The 20004-nt window shown below is 41.1% G+C and overlaps 1 protein-coding gene across 4 annotated transcripts in view; it reads right to left on the minus strand.

The window, feature by feature from the left end:
* The window catches only part of OSBPL5 (oxysterol binding protein like 5), a 173884-nt gene that overhangs the window by 33751 nt on the left and 120129 nt on the right, over window positions 1–20004 (minus strand). For all 4 annotated transcript variants that reach the window (XM_068193994.1, XM_068193995.1, XM_068193992.1 and 1 more), the window contains 4 exons: window positions 11616–11696; window positions 10858–10959; window positions 9052–9255; window positions 3243–3327 (listed from right to left, as the gene is read on the minus strand). In XM_068193994.1, coding sequence (XP_068050095.1) covers window positions 3243–3327; window positions 9052–9255; window positions 10858–10959; window positions 11616–11696 — 472 coding nt within the window. The remainder of the gene's footprint in view (window positions 1–3242; window positions 3328–9051; window positions 9256–10857; window positions 10960–11615; window positions 11697–20004) is intronic.

The raw sequence follows: 20004 nt of genomic DNA on the forward strand, positions 1-20004 counted from the left end.
CTTTCCAGAGGCTGATGTTTAAAACACATCAAAAAGCAGACTGCTGTTCTGGTCTGTAAATGTGAAACCTCCTGTAGCCAGGCAGTGGTTCCTGCAGATCGTCCAGAAGTCGTGGTCTTAAATCCTACCAACAGTCTGGCACAGATGGTACAGCAGAGGGGAAAATGGGGATTCTGAAATGCTGAGAGAAAAAGTAGGCCATGTAGCTGCTGATCATGATATAGTTGCCTGGATGGCTGAACTGTACATCTAACATATGCAACAACTCAGTATTTCCCAGCAAGTCAGAGGCCTCCACAAGTTAGTTATATTTGCCAAATGCTTTGTTGTTCATTTTCCACTACTAACACGGGACACTGTGTTAAGAAGAACACGACAAGGACACCTCCTCAGAGATGCTGTAGATTCATTCAGGACTGCACTATGGGGGAGATGTGAACACACTTCAAATATACACTAGGGCCAAGATCCCACCTGCCCCATTTGTCTCAGCTGGCTTAGCTCATTTTACCTCAATCTCCTGTCTCTCTTGCATCCTCTTGGTTTGTCCAGGGTGTTAAAGAAATTAAACAAACTCAGGGACACCCTTTTGGAGATGCCTCTTTACAACAGGTGAAGCAATGTAACAGTCTAAAACCATTTCAGTCCTGTCTTCCGAGCTTAAAATCAAACTGTACAAACTGCAAAGTACAAGCCTTAATTTCCTGCAGTTTATTCAGAATTCTTCACATGTAGCAGTTTCTGCTCCTTGTGTCTTTGTCTGCATATGTTTTACATTACCTACTGACATTAATACTGTCTCCAACTCACTCATCTCCATGTATGACACTCATGTTTGGCCCTTTGTCAGGACATGTGTTTGGGAGGAAGCTGTTCTTCCCTCTTATCTGGAGATTCACATCCTGCCCTTCCTACACAAAGTATGGCCACTTTCCACAGCTCACTGACCTCAGCTGTGAAGTCAAATACTCTCATTCAGCTGAAAATTACACCATTTTTCATGCTAATATTTCTGGTGCAATTCAGATTTTTTTTTTTTTTTGTGAAGTCCACTGCTAAATGGACAGATCCCAAAGCTTTGGCTTTTACAATCACCTCATCAGACTCAGAATCTACCAGGCATAATGTGGGTGCTCCTGGAGCAGGTGGCTCTAGGGCACTGCTGGTGCTGTTCAAGAGCTTGTATTTTGTCTTGAACCGAAGGCCCTAGTTACTTTATATATACACATTTAGGATATTTGATTGAGAAGCACCTCGGTTCCTCCTCCTCCTTCCCTTGATCACTTAGCTTTCCATCTAACATTAGGATCCTACTGGAGAGAAGCAGCAAAGTAAAGGAAAATCACACTAAACCGAAAGTAACTCTATTTTGACCTGCCTTGCCTCTGCATGCTTCCCAATAATCTTGGCCAACATCTTGGCTTTCAAAATGTGCTCCAGCAAGTCACTATTTTAAGCTCTTTTAACACTGGAGACCATAATAATTCACTGGGCAGAAAACTTCCCACAGGCATTTCAACACTGAAAATTCTCACATGCCAGGTATGGTCTCTTGTGCTTTTCCACCACGTGTTGTACGACCCAGACAGAGAGATCACAGCTAGAAAAGTCTTACCTCTGATGATCTCTTGGGAGCTACTGCTACCTTAGGAGCAATAACTAACTTAAAGTTAGTTAGAACAAATCTAAAACTCTTCTACTCCATGTAACTGGCCTATGGCAGACATCATAAAAAGAGAGAGTGGAAGTTCAGCCACAGGTCTCTTTGCCAGGCTGCCTCTGTGGTTTAATCATTAATAACTAAAATAGTGGAAAGACAAGTGCATGGGTCTCTAAGGAAATAATATTTTATAAAATCTGGATTGACAGACAGTTGTTGAAGCTATTTGGTTGCCTAAGAAATCTGTGTGACTCTTCTGTATATCTGTTCTGTGGGCTGTTTGTATAACCAGGATTTGAAATGCCTCTAATTTAGCAGCTCTACCCTACAGCACTATTTTTCCCCACAAGAGATTATTGCATCAATCTATCTCTTTCTAGGCACGTGATATTCGGAACCAGAATCCTGAATACAGAATCCTGTATTCCTTTACACAAATAAGCTACAAAAGCATACTATTTTAGGAAATAGATGTGTTTCTATGTGTCTATATAAGTTCTGCTTATTTTCATATAATTTCACTACACTGACATCTGCGAGCAGTTTTCAGTGTCAAGATGGTGTCCCTCACCATGAACTGTCCTTCTTTCACTGCAGGAGGAAAATAGCACAGAAGTCTGTAATGAAGGAAGATTTCCTATTCTAAGTGTCATGTCAAAGGTGCATTTGCATTGTCTGATTTCCATCCCTTAGGAAAATGTAAAACCTAATCACTGGACCAGAAGGACACTACTTTGAAAGCCCATTTCATTCCATAAGAAGTTCTTTTATCCCTAAAGTTACTCTAGATGAAACCCAAAGGAGCATACAGGATAGATGAACCCTCTTGGTGGGGTAGGTGAAAAATATCTGTAAAACGAACAGCCTGGGTTAATTTGCTATTAAAAAAAAAATTAGAGTAGTCTGAAGGTCAAATGGAATGAAAACATGGTTTTAATCTTCTTATCTACTTATAAATCACTGATATTTTATGTCCTCTGAAGTAATTTATAGAGATTTTCACATAGCAAGCTGGCATGTCTGTTATATACTGACCTAAATTTACCTTCCATAATTTTGCAAATTCCCAGCGTGGTATTTTACATGTGGGCATCTGGGCCTGCTACACTGCAAATCACAGCACAAATAGTTTACAGCAAAATTCAGGTGGCTGAGAGGCATCTACTGACAGCTCTTCAATATAACCATGCCATTTTCCTCCAACAGATCCTTCCCCAGAGTAAGACATAGGCAGATAAGACAATGAAGTCTCTGCTGAACTGAGGACACAGAGCCCTTTTCATATCAGTTTTGGGACTGACTCCTTCCACCCTTTAGTTTACACTGACTTAGTGGATTTCCTCAATTAGAAGCCTAAGTCCTTCCATACACAAGGCCAGAGAGGTGGCTGCTCAGTGAGGGCAATGAAATGTGCCAGAAGTCTGCTTGACTTATTCTGACCATTGCTAAGAGCAGATTTCAAGCTGGGTGAGCCACCGTTTTTCCTTTATACACTTTTTTTTGGTTTGTTTTTAATCAATCTGTTTTCTTAACAAGCAGGAAGTTTTCTATCAGGAGAAAGCAAACAAACCCCCAGACTTACCATCTGATTCGGAGGCTGCTCTGAAAATCAAGTAGCTGCTGGGAAGAGGCTGAGTGATTGAACCAACATTTTCTCCCTTTGGTCCCTGGAAATGCACACAGACAGAAAGATGTAAGGCACGGAGGCTGCAATGGACTGTTCACTGTCTTTCCACCCTTCCCAGGCAGAGTGTGCATGTTTGTGATAGGAAAGAAGGCAGGAGCAGGTGGAGTAATTTGGAGAGACTCATTAGTAATCATGATATTGCTCCAAGGCAGTAATGAACTCCTATGAAAATGGGGCTTGGTCTAACCTGTGCTCATATTCTGATATGCAGGAGTGGAAAGATTTTATTGGTGTCACTTGGGACAAAATCAGTCAAACCTTTGTGCAACACCAGAAGGAACTGCTCCATGAGGTGCACGTGGAGTCTGCTTGCAGCCAACACTCACAGTGAAACACCCTGCAGCACTCACCACCACAAAGCAGCAGAGCCACACCTTGTGCTGTGAGTGCCTCCAGCAGAGAGGCAACAGCAGCTCTGCTGGAAGCAAACAAAGGGGAAACTCCATCCTGAGTCTGTGGGAAAGGTGAAGATGGGAAAACCACAGATTGAGAACCAAAGGTTCCCCAGCATGGGCACATTCTGCTGGGTTGCAATCCTTCATCTTTAAATCCAGAGAACCCTTACCCTGTGGTGCCCGCGGTGACAGCCACTTCAGGCTTTGCTCATTTTATGCTGCCTTTAGTTTAGAAGCTGTGGCAAAAAATATCAGAAGTGTCTCGTAAACATCCTGCCACCATGCTTTCAGCATGACCCTCTGGAAATGATGCCCAGGGAAGCAAAGTTCATCCTGGATGAGACACTTTGAGCAGAAGCAAAGGCTCCCTCCTTGATCTCCTCCCTGCTTCCTTCTCTTCTGAACTCCAGAAGATGCTAAGAAAAAGCAGTTCCTGTATGCAGTGTACACAGCTTCATACTCTTCATGGTATGGACTTTATGCCATAACCTGACAGAAATAAATAGAAATCTCTCCTCCTCCACTGCATTTTCGAAGTGACCCAGCCTCCTCCAGCTCGTCCTCTTCCTCATTTTGTAAAAAATAACACAAAAGCAGATCTTTTTGCAAATCTGCAGACATTATGTCAGAAATAAAAGCAGGGCAGAAAACATCACCAGTACTCGGTGACCACTATGTCACCTGCAGAGGGGAGCAAGAGGATGCTCCAGGATGCCCCAATACAGATTTCCTTGACTTTCTAAAGAATACCGCACAATGCTGAAAAACTGTAGGCAGATTTTTGCAGTTTGAGTATTACTTTCCTCCCTTAGACGGGCCTTTATAATATCCAACCATATTCCTTGAAAGAAGGATTCCTTCCTCCTAGTTGGTAAGCATGGAACTGTGACTGCTACTGAAAACTGATCCTGTACACAAGTGCTTCACAGTTAAATAATAATTTTATCTGGATTTTTGTTTTTAAGTTATACTCAGAAAACCAAAATTTAGACAGAATTTAAAGTAGGAAAAACATCAACATGTATCTGAGTGTATGAAGTGAAGTATGAACTTGAAGTGTTAAGAAGACAAGAGTCTCCACTCAAGCTTCTTGCCTTCACACCTGCAGGGTTCCTCTGCTGCCAAGAGAAAATGGATTCCTTGTTACTTTCTTTTTCTCCTCCCCTCTCCCACAGGAGGTTTGCAAAATTAAGACCGTTTAAAGGCTTAATTGTCAGGACTGGCAAAGTTGAGATTTGATTTGTAAACCAGAGCAGAGCAGCTTAAGACATTACTAGTGACATTAATGCAATCAGGCCTCATTCCCCATGGCATTTTTCCCTTCAGCTGCTTGCAGCTGAGCAGGGCATTGGAGAACTATTGATAACACCATTACTTGTGTTTTTAGTGCAGAGTTGGATATTTGCTCTGTTTGAGGAAAAAACCCACAACTGAACAGAACAGATACAGAGAAACAATATTAAAAAAAAAAAGAGGAAATGGGAAGGAAGTGATAACACAAGATTCTAACAGGCATTTAGGCACTGTTTGTGGATTTATGGATCAACTCAAGAAGCAGCCAGGTCACTCTGTCAAGGAAACACATTCAACAGTAAGGCATGTTCATGCATGGAGGGGGCTATTTCCGACAGAAAAAGAAAAGAGAGGAGGCCATGAAAATAAAACCAACATCTGCACAGATTAAATGATGTTCTGTATCTGCACAGCAGAGATAATGATGCTTTCTGCCTCTCAGCCTTTGAGCACCATGCCAATGACCATCCCTCACTCAAAATATTATCCCAGCTGCACCAGCACCCAGAGCCTGGCTGCAGCCCCGGGGCAGTACAACTAAGAAAGGATCACCTTCAGATCACTCCTATCTTTACATCTGATTTGAGACTCAAAAGGCATTATGAAACAGAGGGTGATTGGGCTTTGAAAAATGGAGAGGACTGACAGTTTTGGATAGTATGACAAGACATCTCAGAGTCTCATAAAACAAAGCTTAAAAAGGGGGGAAAAAATCTCCTTAACAGTGTTGTGGATAACCACAAGGATGAAGATGAAACTGTTGTATTATGGAATAGAATAACAACTAGAAAAGCGGCAGTGCAAGACCATTACTAGAAACTTTCTTTAAAGGAATGACTCAAATTCTTACAAATCAACAAAATTCAAATTACACATTTTCCCAGATTCAGTAAGTCTGACCCCAGCTTACTTATTGCTCTAAATAAATGTCAGAACAGGCTGCAGATAATGAAAGCCTTCCCACACCACACTGTTCAGCAAGCTCGAAGGGAAATACAACCTATTCCAGGACATCTTCTGGGACAGGCAGGCAAACCCTGCCAGCTGATAGCTCTACACTCCCTCTGTGCAGCAGGAGGACAGACACCCACAACCTCACACGAATTACTAGGTTGGCATTCCCCAGTCTCCTGCAGCAACCTCGGCAAAATGACTCTTCCCAGGAGCAGTGTGGGATCACACTGCCCTCACACACTGGACAAAGTGCCCCTACAGCAGCATTTGGAGCTTATGGGGGAAGCTTTTCTTACTGCTGCTTGCACTGCTGGCTGATTTTGGTATCTTGACAGTTTTGGCCTTGCATTTACTACGGCCTGGATGGAACGAATAGATAAGAGGTCTAATCCATGTGCACTGCAAAGGAGTTTCAGGCTGAAACTCTCAAAAAGCCAGGGAAGCAGTATAGAATAAAGAACTCTTTCCCTCAGCATTATGCTTCTAAGAGAGCTCTAAACCCCAGAGAGCTTTATAAGAAAAGCAGTGCCCTGGTGGATGTATTTAGCTTTCAACTATAAGCCATGGCCTTTACATCTTATCTTGAAAGGTGCCCCAAAATCTTGTCCTGCTCTAACAGATGTTAAATGCCTGTACATCACATTTATTTGGCCAGTACTACCATAAAGGCCTATGGCAGTGCCTGAACCAGACATTTGTTCCAGGGGTGAACCCCAGAGTTAGCTCCAAACATCTGCTCGGCAGCCAGGCCAATATGTACAAAGATATTCAGTAATAAACTGAGTAAACTGCAAGTCCACTGATGAGAGTGAAATCTGGACCAACAGTTCTAATGTGGATAACCTCTGAAAATTTCACGAGCCATTTTGGCCAAGAATGAAAGGTGTTCATCCATCTCTTATTTCTATTGTGATGGACAGTAACTTGGGCTTTTTGCTTAAGCACGAGTGAATCTATATTTTATGAGAAACAGACTTTCTTTGCATAGTTATACACAACCAATGTAGATCAGTCAATTCTGCTCCCATTGCTTTAAAAAGAGGCTGTGAAATGACATAAAATAAAATAGTATTTTTAGCAGTTTCAGCCTTAAACTGTTGACAAAGTGCAGACAGCCTCTTTGACATCAAGCAGCTCACTGGTGGATTTCTTCCTGACGTGTATTTTGCTGTTTACCTCGTAGCTGAAAGCATCTATCACACCCAACAGTCCAGGCTGAACTCAGGTTTCAGGGAATATCCTACTATGCAGTTCAAATGTGGCTGTCTAAATATGTCTCAAGAGATGCAGAATATTACTTTGACTTTAAAATTTAAACCTCTTTGGACTTCCTCTAGTCCACAAACATTTTCGGATGTACACTCCCTTCACATTTAATATACTAATTCTTATTTCTATCTTATTTTTTCTCAAGAGACACAAGCATTAGATATACATACTGAAATGCACACACACATTGATAAAACCTCCTCTTTCTTTGGGATGCTTCATATCAAAGGAAGGGCATGCTAGTGCAACACTTCAGATCTGTCAGCAACTCTGCCTTTCAGCATCTGACTGCACTTTTGATTCTATTTTTCACTGCCTCCTCTGACTGTGCTTCTCAGAAGAATTCAGTTGACCTGTCAAGTCACAAGGAAGGTTTTTGTTGACAGACAGTAAATCATCAACAACCTTCTTGGGTGCATGTTCTGAATTTAAAAAGCATCACAACTCTCAAAATTTAATAAGAAGCAAGGTAGCAACGAAACCTTTGGAACTTTAAGGAAAAGCAATGCATTTAGGCACAAAGCAGAGCTGAGCTGCTGGCAGAAATCAGCAGCTCTCACCCCTGGTTGCTGAGGTTAATTTTAATTCTCTCCTCCTACCTTATTAAAAATGGAAAGGCTTTTTATAGCGATTGTATAGCTGTGTTTAAAACTGTTCAATTAACTGCACGGATGAGCAGGAGTGTGTCTGCTTGATCTGCTCCCACAGGAATTCTCCCTTTTGTTAGAACTCCTGATGCCATGACAAGTGCTTTCGCTGCACTCTCATAAGTCTCTCCATTTCCATTCCCTCTGCTGACTACCTTGCAGCAAGGCATCAGCTCATAATGCCTTATTTACACTTGTGATGTCTCCTAGAGAATTTACATCTGCAGTAACTCTGGTTTTGTCACTGTTTTTGACAGGGAAACAAATACAAGAACATTTAAGTTTTGTCTTCAGGGTATCCAAAAAATGTGGCTCCCAGTGCCTCTCAGGAGGTGCTGGGATCTTCCTCTTTGCTCATACCCATTACATATTTTTTTTTCTTTTTTTGCCTATTCTTAAAAGAAAGAAGAAAAAGGAATACAGCTCTTTAAGATTTGCAGGGAGTTATTTCAAGAAGTGTAAAAAAAAATTAATAATTTTTGTTACAGGATGATCCAGAGGTCACTGCAGGAGCCCTGTGTGTACAGGAAGGGATTGTCTCAGCCTGAAGAATAATTCAAAATGAAATGGAGAAAATCCTGCTATTTCTATTTCAAAGAAGAAACAATAAGGGCTATCTGAAGTCACACTTTTGTGCAACAGTCAAGGCTTGAGCTGAACACCAAGTTCCAAGTCCATTGCAAACCTCAGGGGCATTAGAAAAAAAGAAGTTAAATTATAAATCTGGTTTTTTGGTCACTTTGCCAGCCATCTCCCTGTATTGTGTGAAGCACTTGGTGCTTTCTGTGTCCTTGTTTTAGAGACTTTAGTTAACAGTGTCTATGCCCAACTCCTTTTTAAGAGGTATGTCATGGCTTGATATAGCTTCTATGTATTGAACTTCCTGCAGAAAACACACTTCATTTTTCCTCAGTGTATGCAGGCATCTGTACACTGAGAATGATAAATCTGTGGAACTAGTCACAAGGACTATGTCTCTTTGACGTCATTCAGTGATCAAGCTTTTGTATCCTTAATCTTTTTATGCAGTCAATTCACCACTGCTAACAGCAACTAAATAACTAAATAATATCAGTGCTAGGCAACACCAGTGCTCAGAAACTTTGGTGACCACAAAGAGTTTGTTTGACTCATCAGGATTGTTACCTTTACAGCCCAGATGGATTGATCCAAAGGATGGAAGAGTTTAAAGCAGAAGCCATCCTTTTTGGAGGGTCTCTCGATCAACTCACAAGAATGGAGCAGAATTGTCCCAACCCACTGTCCAATCTTTGGCGTCTTATAAATGAGCAGCACTCCTGGTTTCAGGACACACCATAGTTTGGTCCAGCTCTTCAGAGTCCCACGAATCTGGAGGAAAAAGAAAGTTGCATCTACATTGTTCCTTAGAAGAAACCCAGCATTTATCCAGTATTCATACAGTATTTCCAGTATGTTTATTCCAAGGCTGCACCATGATACACTTCCTAAGGAAAATACATGGTGTTCCCTGAACAGTCCTAGGGACCTCACAGCAGAATCCCAGAACTTGGAAATCTGGCTATCAGAATCTTGTCTTCATATTTTTATTACTGACATAGTATCCTTCCTATTTTTATTACTAGCTCAGTGTTAGCAGCTTGATTAATTTTCTAGGCGATCAGCACTGCTGGCCCATGTAGAGTGATCTGTTAATAATCACGGAGGACATGCCAATTAGAACATTGCATATAAAAATGTTATAGCTAGTCTAACTTGACTTATAAGTCATTTTAATAGTGTTCTGCAGAACACTGCTATTAATGGGTTTTGTCAAATACCCCATTTTTAAAAGCACTCTCTCCAGCTGGTTTACTTCTCTGTCAAGCTCAATGCAGCTCTCTCTTGTATAGAAAACATTAAATCTGATAAGAATACATTAAAGATAGCAGCTTTAAGAATGGAGAAGTTTCTCAGTAAGGTTAGATTCTGCCTAAGATCTTCCTGCCTTCAGTATGCACAGGCCAAACTTCAAGTCTTTTCTGTGTTCTGCTTTTGTGGCCCAGCATTATTTGCAGCTCACCAGAAATTTCCAGCCACAGCAAACATGTAACAGGTATTCAGTGCTTTAAAAAGTCTATTTATTTTTCATTAACAGTAAAGACTACAGGAAGACTGTGCTGCCAATCTGACTTCTCAAATAAACCATAAGCATGTCACTTTTCTGACCTCTAATAATAACTGCAGAACAATGTTGGAGGATTTTACCACTAACCAAATGCAACTGTATTGTTTCATGAGATCCTTAAGTTAGTTTGTTTTTCTTAAGAGCTATGTGTTTGGCAATGCTTGGAAATTAGATTTTGGTAATATAAAAGGTTCAACCAATTCACTATTATTTGAGAAGACTAAATGGCCCCAAAGGAGGAGAAAACCAGTGCTCATCTCTCAATGTCAATCCAGATTTACTTTGCCACACAGAAGTTTCAGGACTTCAATGAGAAACTGTCACTATCCAAGTCTGTGCACAAAGAGAAATTGCAGTTGTCATCAGGTACAATATGTTTCATTCTGTGCTGTGACAACAGAAAATCCAATTGTTGATAGAACAAGCTGTATCTGCCCATTTTCAGGCTTTTACTCAGTCTACTCCCTCTTCAGTACAAAACCACATTTATGGGAAGAGGCCAACAGAGTCTTTCAGAGAGGAACAAAGAGAGAAACATCACTTCCCTTTGTACTATGCCCTTTTTGAGTCTTTGTTGCTGCTTCAGGACATAGAATAGACCAATTGAGTTAAGGTGGAAAGTAAATACCCACAGTTCCACTTTTATAGCAGTTATTTAAATAAAGCTTGAGATGAAGCTTTGTTGAAACTATTTGGTCTTCTTTCATTTAAAAAAGTGCTAGTGCATACATCTCAGACACATCAACTACTTCACATCTCACTTATTTTTTCCCAGAGCCTCAGAAGAAATGGTCTGTATCAAATACCTTCAGCCAGTCTGCTGTGATCACCACACTGGGATCCTTCAGAGCACTGAAGAGTTGTTTGGTAGCTCTTTTCTTCTCCTGTCTGTAATTTTTTTTTTGTACCTGGTTGAGAACAGAGAAAATATAGTAGCTGTAATCATGGCCTCTTTTGGGGAGGAAAGAACATAATGCATTAAGGACAGTCATGTATAGCACAACAAGAACTTGACCTAGCACAGGTTCCCCAGAAATGAGCACAAGGAGGAATAAAACATAATGAGAGAACAAGCATTTTCTTTGCTCCTGAAGTTTCATTAAACAGAACCTAGCTTGTCTTTTCTTTGGGGGAAACGGAAAGAGGCTGGATACCCAGCCTTCCTCACCCCTCAAATTCAAGAAACTGTATCTAATTTCATTTATTTATACTTTTGGTTTGGTAGACAAGCAAGTGTTCAAGCTACAATTTGCTCAGATTGCCTAGGCAAGTCTGTCCTAACAAGAGCAGTGAAGGATTACAATCCCCTTGAGGTGCCTAATGGCTCCAGAACACACAAACACAGTAAAATAATTACACTGATCTGTTCTGCTTGCAGTATATAATCTAATCCTGTATATAAAACCTGTAAATGTCCTTGGCCTCCAGTGACTCCTTGAAGATTCAGAAGCTTCTCTGGGTCTTAGGAAATGACTCTGACTTGTTTCCAATGGTTTGTTTGGAAGGTACCATTTGTTTTTTACAAGAAAGTCAGCTGATCATGACCTGGCTGCTTTGAACATACCTTCAGTGTTTCCTTCTTCATGAATTTGGCTGTGGGAGACACACACTCTTTGTCAGACCCATTGCAAAGCTTATATTCGATCTAAAAAAAATAAGAAGTGAAGAAAAAAAATAATGTGTTGACATGGAGTTGTTCAAGTTAGGCTCTGATTAAGTGTTGTTTATAACTTTCAGGAATCCATGAAAGAGCTGATTGCAGACTTCAGCAGTGGAACACTAAGCAGGTGCACAAAATGCATATCTACAGTGCAGTTCAAACTTCCTGTTTATACCCAAGGCTGGTTGGAAAATTCCCCACCAAATTTTCTTTGTGTTTCTCCCATGCAGACATTAATCTTGGTTAAAAAACAAACAAACAAACAAAAAAAAAAAACCCAACAAAAAATAAAACAGAAAGCCAAAAAATTATTTCTAATTTTGAAGACTGTCCAACTCTGACCAGATCTGAAAGCATTTCAATTACTAGAATAGAATTTATGGGGAATTTGTTATAGATTTTTCAGAATGAGACTTGATACTGGCAATGACTGTTGCACTGACTGAGAGGTCCAAAAATATGGGTGGGCAAGAAATGACCTAATCGTGTTACAGATAATACAGGAAATCACCTTCATCTTGGCATTGCAAAGTGAAACACAAAATATACACAGTCACTTCAAATGGAGTTTGATAGTGTCAGTGCTGTTTAAATTCACTTTCAGAAACTACAGATTGACCTCATGATTGTGCTGATGGGCTGCAGAAATGCTTTACTTTCATTAGGCATGGTGACAGCATTACTGTTACCAAAATAAAGTATGCTTAGGAAGTGCAGCTCTCCAGAGCCCAGCTCACAACGAGGACCCTCCATGTGGAAAGGTTCTGTCAGCAAATTGTACCAAACCTGGGCAGGGTTAGTGGTGAAAGAATTATGGTACAGTCTGGACTCTGCTGCTTTTTATGTGACCTTGGGGAAGTTACTTTCTCTTTCTGTACCTCTCTTCCTTCCGACCTTTCATGTGTCTGGTGCATGCAGACTGTGATCTTTTGGGGTCAGGTACTGTCTCTCCCACTCACACATGACAGTTTTATAAGAAGAGCTCAGCTCTCAGCCACCTTGATTTAATGAGTGTGACACAAAAATGAGGTGTACTAAGGAAAAAATGTATCAAATATATTTCCCATTTACAGATTCACTGCTATGATGAGAAACAAACCCATGGGGCTCTCAGAATTTCTCTCCTTTATGTCACAAATTGATATAATAATTTTACAGCACCTTCCTTTTTCTCTCCCAGTGACACAGAAACCTCTCAGGCTACTACAGCCACGAACTATGCTGTACATTAGTGTGAGCAGGAAAATGTTTAATGACAGCCAGATCAGTCCTTTTCACGTAACTCAGAGAAAAACACAGAAGTGCATGACCAGATCACAGCAAACAAGCCACCAACTATGCCTTGGAGACTGGGACAGGAGCAAAAATGGAAGATAAAGGTGCCTGCTCAACTCCTTGTAGATGATGCAGAATTAGAAATCAGGGGCTGAAGGTGCAATTTGCTACAGAGCCACAGTCACTGTAGAGCCTATTACTTGTTCTCACATCCCCTTGTAGTACTCTTTCACTAAAACCAAAACTTTAAAAACAGAGAAATGAAAACTCTGTGATGACACACAAAGGCCAGTGAGAGTCCTGATCTGACTGTTTAGCTCACAAGTCAACTTGGATCCACTCAAAGAAAAGGCCATCTCCTGGCCTCCTGAAAACTATTCAGTGTTTGCTGGTTTTGTTTTCACAGAAAGCTAAGCCTGCCTCCTCTGCCTGCAATGCAGTCTCTGATTCATATTTTGTGCTTTGGACTTTACTGTAAAACCACTAGATTTATGATGGGGACGACTGCACAGATGTGGCAAATGAGCAAAGAGCTGTGCCCACAGGGTCATTGTCACATTTCAAAGGGCAGTAGCAGACATTTGGGAGATCAACTGTAAGCCTTTCTCTATAAAGAAACCTTTCCAAGTGCCTAAATATCTCTGAGCAAGAATCCTTCAGAATTATTAGGAGATTATGCTTTCATGATTTGAGACATGTGTCCTCTGAAATCAGTCAAAAGAATTCTCCCCCTTTCTCCCAATTAGTAGGAAGAATGTCCTGTCCTTGAGACATAACTATGAGCCAATTGTTTATTAGTAATTTCACTCCCTCTGGCCTGAGAGATCAGACACAGAGAGAAACACTGTGTACTAGTCCTCATTAGCCAGTGTGAGAGGCAGCAAAAGCACAGATGTTCCAAAGATTCTAGGAAATACTGCTCAGGTGCCTGCAAAGCATCAGGATACGAAGAATGCTTTTTGCTTAACTAATTAAAACAAGTCACAGTTGCTTGTTATATACAATATTACACCTTAGCACTTAAATAAAGAATGAAATTTTGGCCCTAAAGCTCATTTAGCTTGGGGAGATTTGCTTGCACCTGAATTCAGAAAGGCTTCCAACAACCACAGCAAACCTGAGCCTAGACCTGCTGCTTGTGGTGAACCAGCACTGACACACAGGGGCACTTCTACTGCTCCACCAGCCCCACCCTGCCTCCTCCTTGGAGTCTCTCTGGGTCATGCTAAAAATAGAGTTGAACAAGCACAAGACTTTAAACCTGGGATGTTCACACAGACAGACACTGATTCTGACTCTTTGGGAGAGCTGACTCCATGACCAAGGACACTGGTGCCCAATTCCAGCCAATACTGTTGTGCACACCATCAAACAACAGCTGATGAAGGGATAATCTCCCCTGACACCACCACAGCCTCCAGGAGCTCAAGAAATACAGCAGAACTTGTCTGGAACCATTTCATACTGGTGCTTCACTTAGTTAAAGAAACTGGATGAAGAGCTTTGGATGATGCTCTGGTGGCTCCTGAACCACTGTGCTGCTTCCTTCAGGCACTCCCTCCCCCAGGTTTGGGCTACACCTGGGCATGATGAATCTGTGAACCTGGCCTGTAAAGGGATACAGGAGATGGTGGTCACCAAGACAGGCTTGAGAGTGGATGAGAAAGAAGCAGTAACATAGGTGCTCACTGCCCATATAAAAATTTCTAGGCATGGGAAAGTAAGTTTCTGTACTTCTATGTCCCAAAAACCGTGATGTACCTACTAGCTGTGTGACCAATAACAGAGCTCCCTGAGATGGTTGCAAAACACTTTATGAAGAGAGAAAAAATGTTACAACAACTAAGCCATGGTTTTAACTAGGAGCCATGGACAAGCTTTCAGATGTGCCTGGCCTGGGACTTTTGATAGTTCTCCAGTTTTTGTCGAGGCAGACTGATTGCCTCTCCCTCTGACTTTGCCCCTTGTTATGCATATGAGGATGCACCATCACTAATCCTAAACAGCAGCCTGCTGGCAAGGAAACTGGTGATCTCCAGCTCTACTGAGTGAAAAGCATTGTGTTTCTGGGTTTAAAGTTCCTGCTTTCGCACAGGACAGGTAGGATCTAAGTCCCCAGGACAGCATACCATAGGTTTCCATGCTGCTGATAGTAATGATAGTTCCCCTAGGATTAAATAATATGATGTCATATTTTTACATTAATCTGTCCTAATGGTTTTGATTGTACCTTGTGGCATACATAAGATTCAGTAAATTTGGGCCATCAGCTCTAAAGATTCCCAAGACACAGCAGGGTCTCACATTGCTAAGACACATCAAGAGCATTTAATGATGTCTTTCTACTGCCATGCCTTTCTCAGCCTGGCAGAAAACTAAGAGAAGCCATTTGTCATCACAGCAAGTCTTCCAAGGACACTGGGATAATGCTTGTGCCGGGTATCAGAATCTGGCCCCCGCTCTTTGCAGCAACATATGAATAATATTGGCCACAGATGAAACTTTGTACAATGGGAGAGCAAGGAATTTGTGTCCTTTTTAAAGAAAAAAAAAAAAAACCCACATTGGAGTATTCTAATAAGAAAGCAGTAAGTAGGCTTTCCATATACTGGTTCCCATAAAGAGGGAAGGCTGTTAATCTGCCAGAAACTTTCACCAGAGCATGCTGCTGCACTCACAGGGAGAAGAAATTGTTGTCCCTTTTCAGTTCTCTAATAAAACCTGTCCTTTTCAGGACTGAGTGATGAACTCAGCGCTGACAATGGGCTGTACTGTACTCAAAAATATACTTTTTATCCCAGTTAAGTTTCTGTTCCCTTTCATCTCAGTCTTGGAGCTCTGGAGATTCACTGCTGGTTGTCAGCAGTCATCACAATACCCTAACACTTCTGCCAGGCTTTGTGAGAGAGCATGCAGAGTCCTCACAATAGTGCTATTCTGATCCATGTCTTTTTGGTGACTTCATTTCCAAGAGGAATCAAATCATTTCACAGAAAAGCAGCCTGTGATCAACTCTGGTGTGGGGGATGCCAGCCCATCAGCATGCCAGCTGTGCCTAGGACAACAGCAAGAGGAATATCCTGTTATTTAGCTCAAGCAATCCTTGCTGCACAACAGCCAGAATTATTCCCAATCAGAAACATTTAAATAAAGTCATTCTCAAGCTGTGCTCTGCATGGTAACAGCAGTGACAGTTACAAGCTGCCCTTTCGTCTTCTTTGCATCCAAGAGAGAAAGACAAGATCAGATGGGAATTTGAAGGCAGAACAAAAGCAGCTGGGGTCATAAGTTATGGTTCACAAAATCAGTGACATGTCCTTGGTCAGATGCAATTTCTCCAGTATCTTTTCCACATATAAATGCTACAAATCACGATCACACAGAAATAAAAGAAATAAAAGAAATTAAAGGAAAATTGTTTAGTAGTATAAAAACTATGGAAAAGCTGGGTTTGACATTACAACTGAGAAACTCCTTGTTACTTGTGAATATTCACAGATATCTCAACCAAATGTAAGCAATTTTGGTTTCATTATATTATAAGCAGTTATTTTCAAAAAATTTTACTTTTGTTGTGAATTAACAGCTCATCCAAAGCACAGTAGAGTCAGTGAAACGATTCTTACTGACAAACAACCTTTGCAGTAGGAAAGATTACCCTTCAACTGATATGCTGCTTTACAGTGAGCTGAATAATCTTCAACTGAAACTTTCCAGTGAGGAAAAAACTCAACATAATGATCCCTCTTATTTCAACAATGTTACAAAGATACAGCAACTGTGTTTACTACTCTGAAATAGCACAATGATTAGCACAAACTGAAAAGCCTGTACAAATTAACAGTTGACATGACAGCAGCATCTGGGGAAAATAACTGGTGAAATTCAGCCATTCAAGCAACTTCAAATATCTAGTTATACCAATGTTTAGTGGAATCCTTGGCTCCATTGCATCAAATTATGGTAAATAGAGAAAAACTCACAGACCTCACAGGATTTCTGTTTTATCATTTAAGAATGTCTTACATAGGAAGTTTGTTCTGAAAGGTCAGAATATCTAAAGAACATTTGAGGCCAGATGGGAAGTTGGACACTGAGAAGATGCTGTTTCACATGACTGTCCTACACTTAGTGACAGCAGAAAGCTGAAGCAGTTTTGATTGCCCCTTCAGCTATAGGCACAGCTTTTGTCCTTAGACTGAGTTTAAATAAACAAAGTGAGCAATGAAAAACAATTGGACCTGCAGTTTTGCTAAATTTTTTAATAAATAATTTCAATTCCAGCACCTTCATTTGCCCTCACCTTCCTTGTCAGAAACACTAGACTAAGGAATTACAATCACTAGTGACCTATGGTGACATGATTGCACTGCTGTGGCTTCCCTGAAGTTACTACTGTCCACATTCACCTCTCTGAGGCACCTGGGTGTTTTCAGGGCTTGTATGTACCTACAGAAGTTAGGGCTGCTCCATATTTTCCATTTCACATGCAAAATCCTACCCCTCTTCAACCTCATTTCCCCAGGATACTCCAGGCTATGTCTCTGCTCAGTTGAAATCAGCTGCAAAGCCCTCTGTGGACAACTATGACTACCCTAAAGTGCTGCACTTGGAATTGAGGAAGCAAAGTGTGCTGAGCCAGGGCACAGGAACTGAGTGTAAGTGTTCATAGAGACAACTGGCTCCAAAATAATGCCATCCACAACATGGAGGGCATGAAGTATGGTAAAGAAAAGACAGCAAAGGTTCACTTGAGCATAGCCACCACCTGGAAGGGCTAGAATCTCCCATTAAGCTGAGCTTAACACACACAGGGGATGTTTCCTGAGTCTCTCCAAGGTGATTCTTGCAATATCTGGATCTGTCTGCCAAACAATTCCTTGGTTTACTAGCTAAGGGAGAACAGAGGAAAAGGTACTCTTGTAAACTTCCACATTTGAGAATGATCTTCTATGTTAGTCCTGAGTGTAACCATGACTGGAATTACCTCAGAGGTCAGGAGCATGATTCATAGATCAAGCAGTGTGAGCTTGAGAGAGTATGGGAACTGTAGCTTAAATCTCAGGTGATGAGTATGTGCAGTTTCAAACCACTGTGCAGCTAAAATAAATTCCTAGCAGTCAGTTATATTTGTAATTCAGATTACAAATCACACAATAAAGACCTGAACAATTCGGGCATGTGGAAAAACTCATTTACAATGCCTTGCCTTCCAATATATCACATAACTGTACATGCAAGAGCCCTACTCCTACAATTTCATAGACTTCATTGCAGCATTAGCAAGGGACTGGAAACAGTGAAGTACCACTGAGCTCCAGCTTCAGGATTTTTCTGACTATCCCTTAAAATATACCTCAATTCTTTGTGGCCCTGCCTGCATATCAAGAGACTCCATCTGCCCTTTAGCCAGTAGAATTAGTAGGTAAGCATAGGAAAGAAAGAAAGAGAACATGCAGCACTGCATACTGCAATAAAAGGTGCCTCAGAGGACTCTAACAGCATCACATGAGGCAAAAAGCAAAACAAAGGCACCTGCTGTCACTATCAGGTGTGGGCTAACTGTACCACCTGGTTGCAGAGACAAGCTTGAGGCTTTGAGACAGTTTGGTGATACTTTCACACCCCACCTATGAGCTCTTATCCCAGAAAACAAGAATAAAGGACTCTAAAACAGAGAGAAACTAATAAGAGAAACAATCTGAAATAAGTATGCTAATATTCTTTTTCCTTTTGAAATAGGAGATGAAAGAGACTCCACTTAAATTACATAGGAGAAAATGTGCTGCAGAAAGTTACCAACGTAACATGTAGCTCAACTGTGCCTTAAATATGTTCCAATAAAATGTGGGTCAAGAAGCCACAGCTGAAATTACAAATACATATATATATAGTGCCAAGAACCACACAAACACATTGAAAGCAAATGTTCCAGTATCAAATATTTGACTGTCTGTACAGACAGGACAACTGGGATGTGTTCACACCTCAGAGAGAGCAGCCCACCCATGAGCACAGGGCAGTGTGGTTGCAGATAAGTCTTCACAGCTCACAAGTTCACAAACATTTATAGGGTTTTTATGCCACATTCTCTCTGCTAACTTGGGCAATCTGCAGCCTTCTCCATCATGCAGTGTGGATATGGCCTGGGTGAATGAAATGCAGAACTGTTTCCACCTCACTAATGAAGATGTGAAACAGAAACACAATTAATGTGCCTTGGCAATGCAGGGAATCCAAGGCAGAGTTGAGGTTCCCCAAGCCCCAGTCCAGGGACAGAATCACTTGACTGGCTTTCCTTTCCTTCTTATTACTGAGTGAAAGTAATTAATGTGCTGTGGTACCTCAAAATAGTGCTGCTGAAAGGACACTGATTTCCAACAAGGTTTTTCATATCTGCTATACCAAAAGAAGGGCAAATATCCATGGCATGGATCTGTAACCTATAACATTTGCTTTTTAATCCACTAATTAAACTAGCACACCCTACAGTCCAGTCTCTAGCAATTACCCTCCCACCCCCTGCTATCAGGAATCTAAATATGACCCAATTAGGGCACACTTCTCCCTTTGGTTCAAGTAGGTGGAATCACTATTTATTTTTAAACTGAAATAGTATGACAGATCCCTACTTACAGTTGCGAAAGCTGACAGTAAGGCTTAATTTTATGGCATTAAAAGCTGAGTGGATGTGAAAAATTACATATTAAACAAACTGACCAACAGTTTGCCTGAATTTTTAACTTAATAAGACACTTCAAAATAAGGACTCCCTACCGTCATTGCAAAGCATGACAGAAGGCAAGTTACATGGCTGGAGGAGAGCAAGGTACTGCACAACACAGCAGGGTGAAGAAGAGTGAAGTGAGAATGACAGGTGCTACAGCACAGGTCCAGTGAGGTGGAAAGTCTCAGAATCAAACATCACGTGTCTAAGCAGAATATTCAGGTAGGAAAGAAACACCCAGCTCTGGCCCATTCAGCAGCCAAAGCAATTGCCTGCAACACTGCAAAGGAG

This window comes from Anomalospiza imberbis, chromosome 6 (assembly GCF_031753505.1).
Source record: "Anomalospiza imberbis isolate Cuckoo-Finch-1a 21T00152 chromosome 6, ASM3175350v1, whole genome shotgun sequence".
Lineage (NCBI taxonomy): Eukaryota > Metazoa > Chordata > Aves > Passeriformes > Viduidae > Anomalospiza > Anomalospiza imberbis.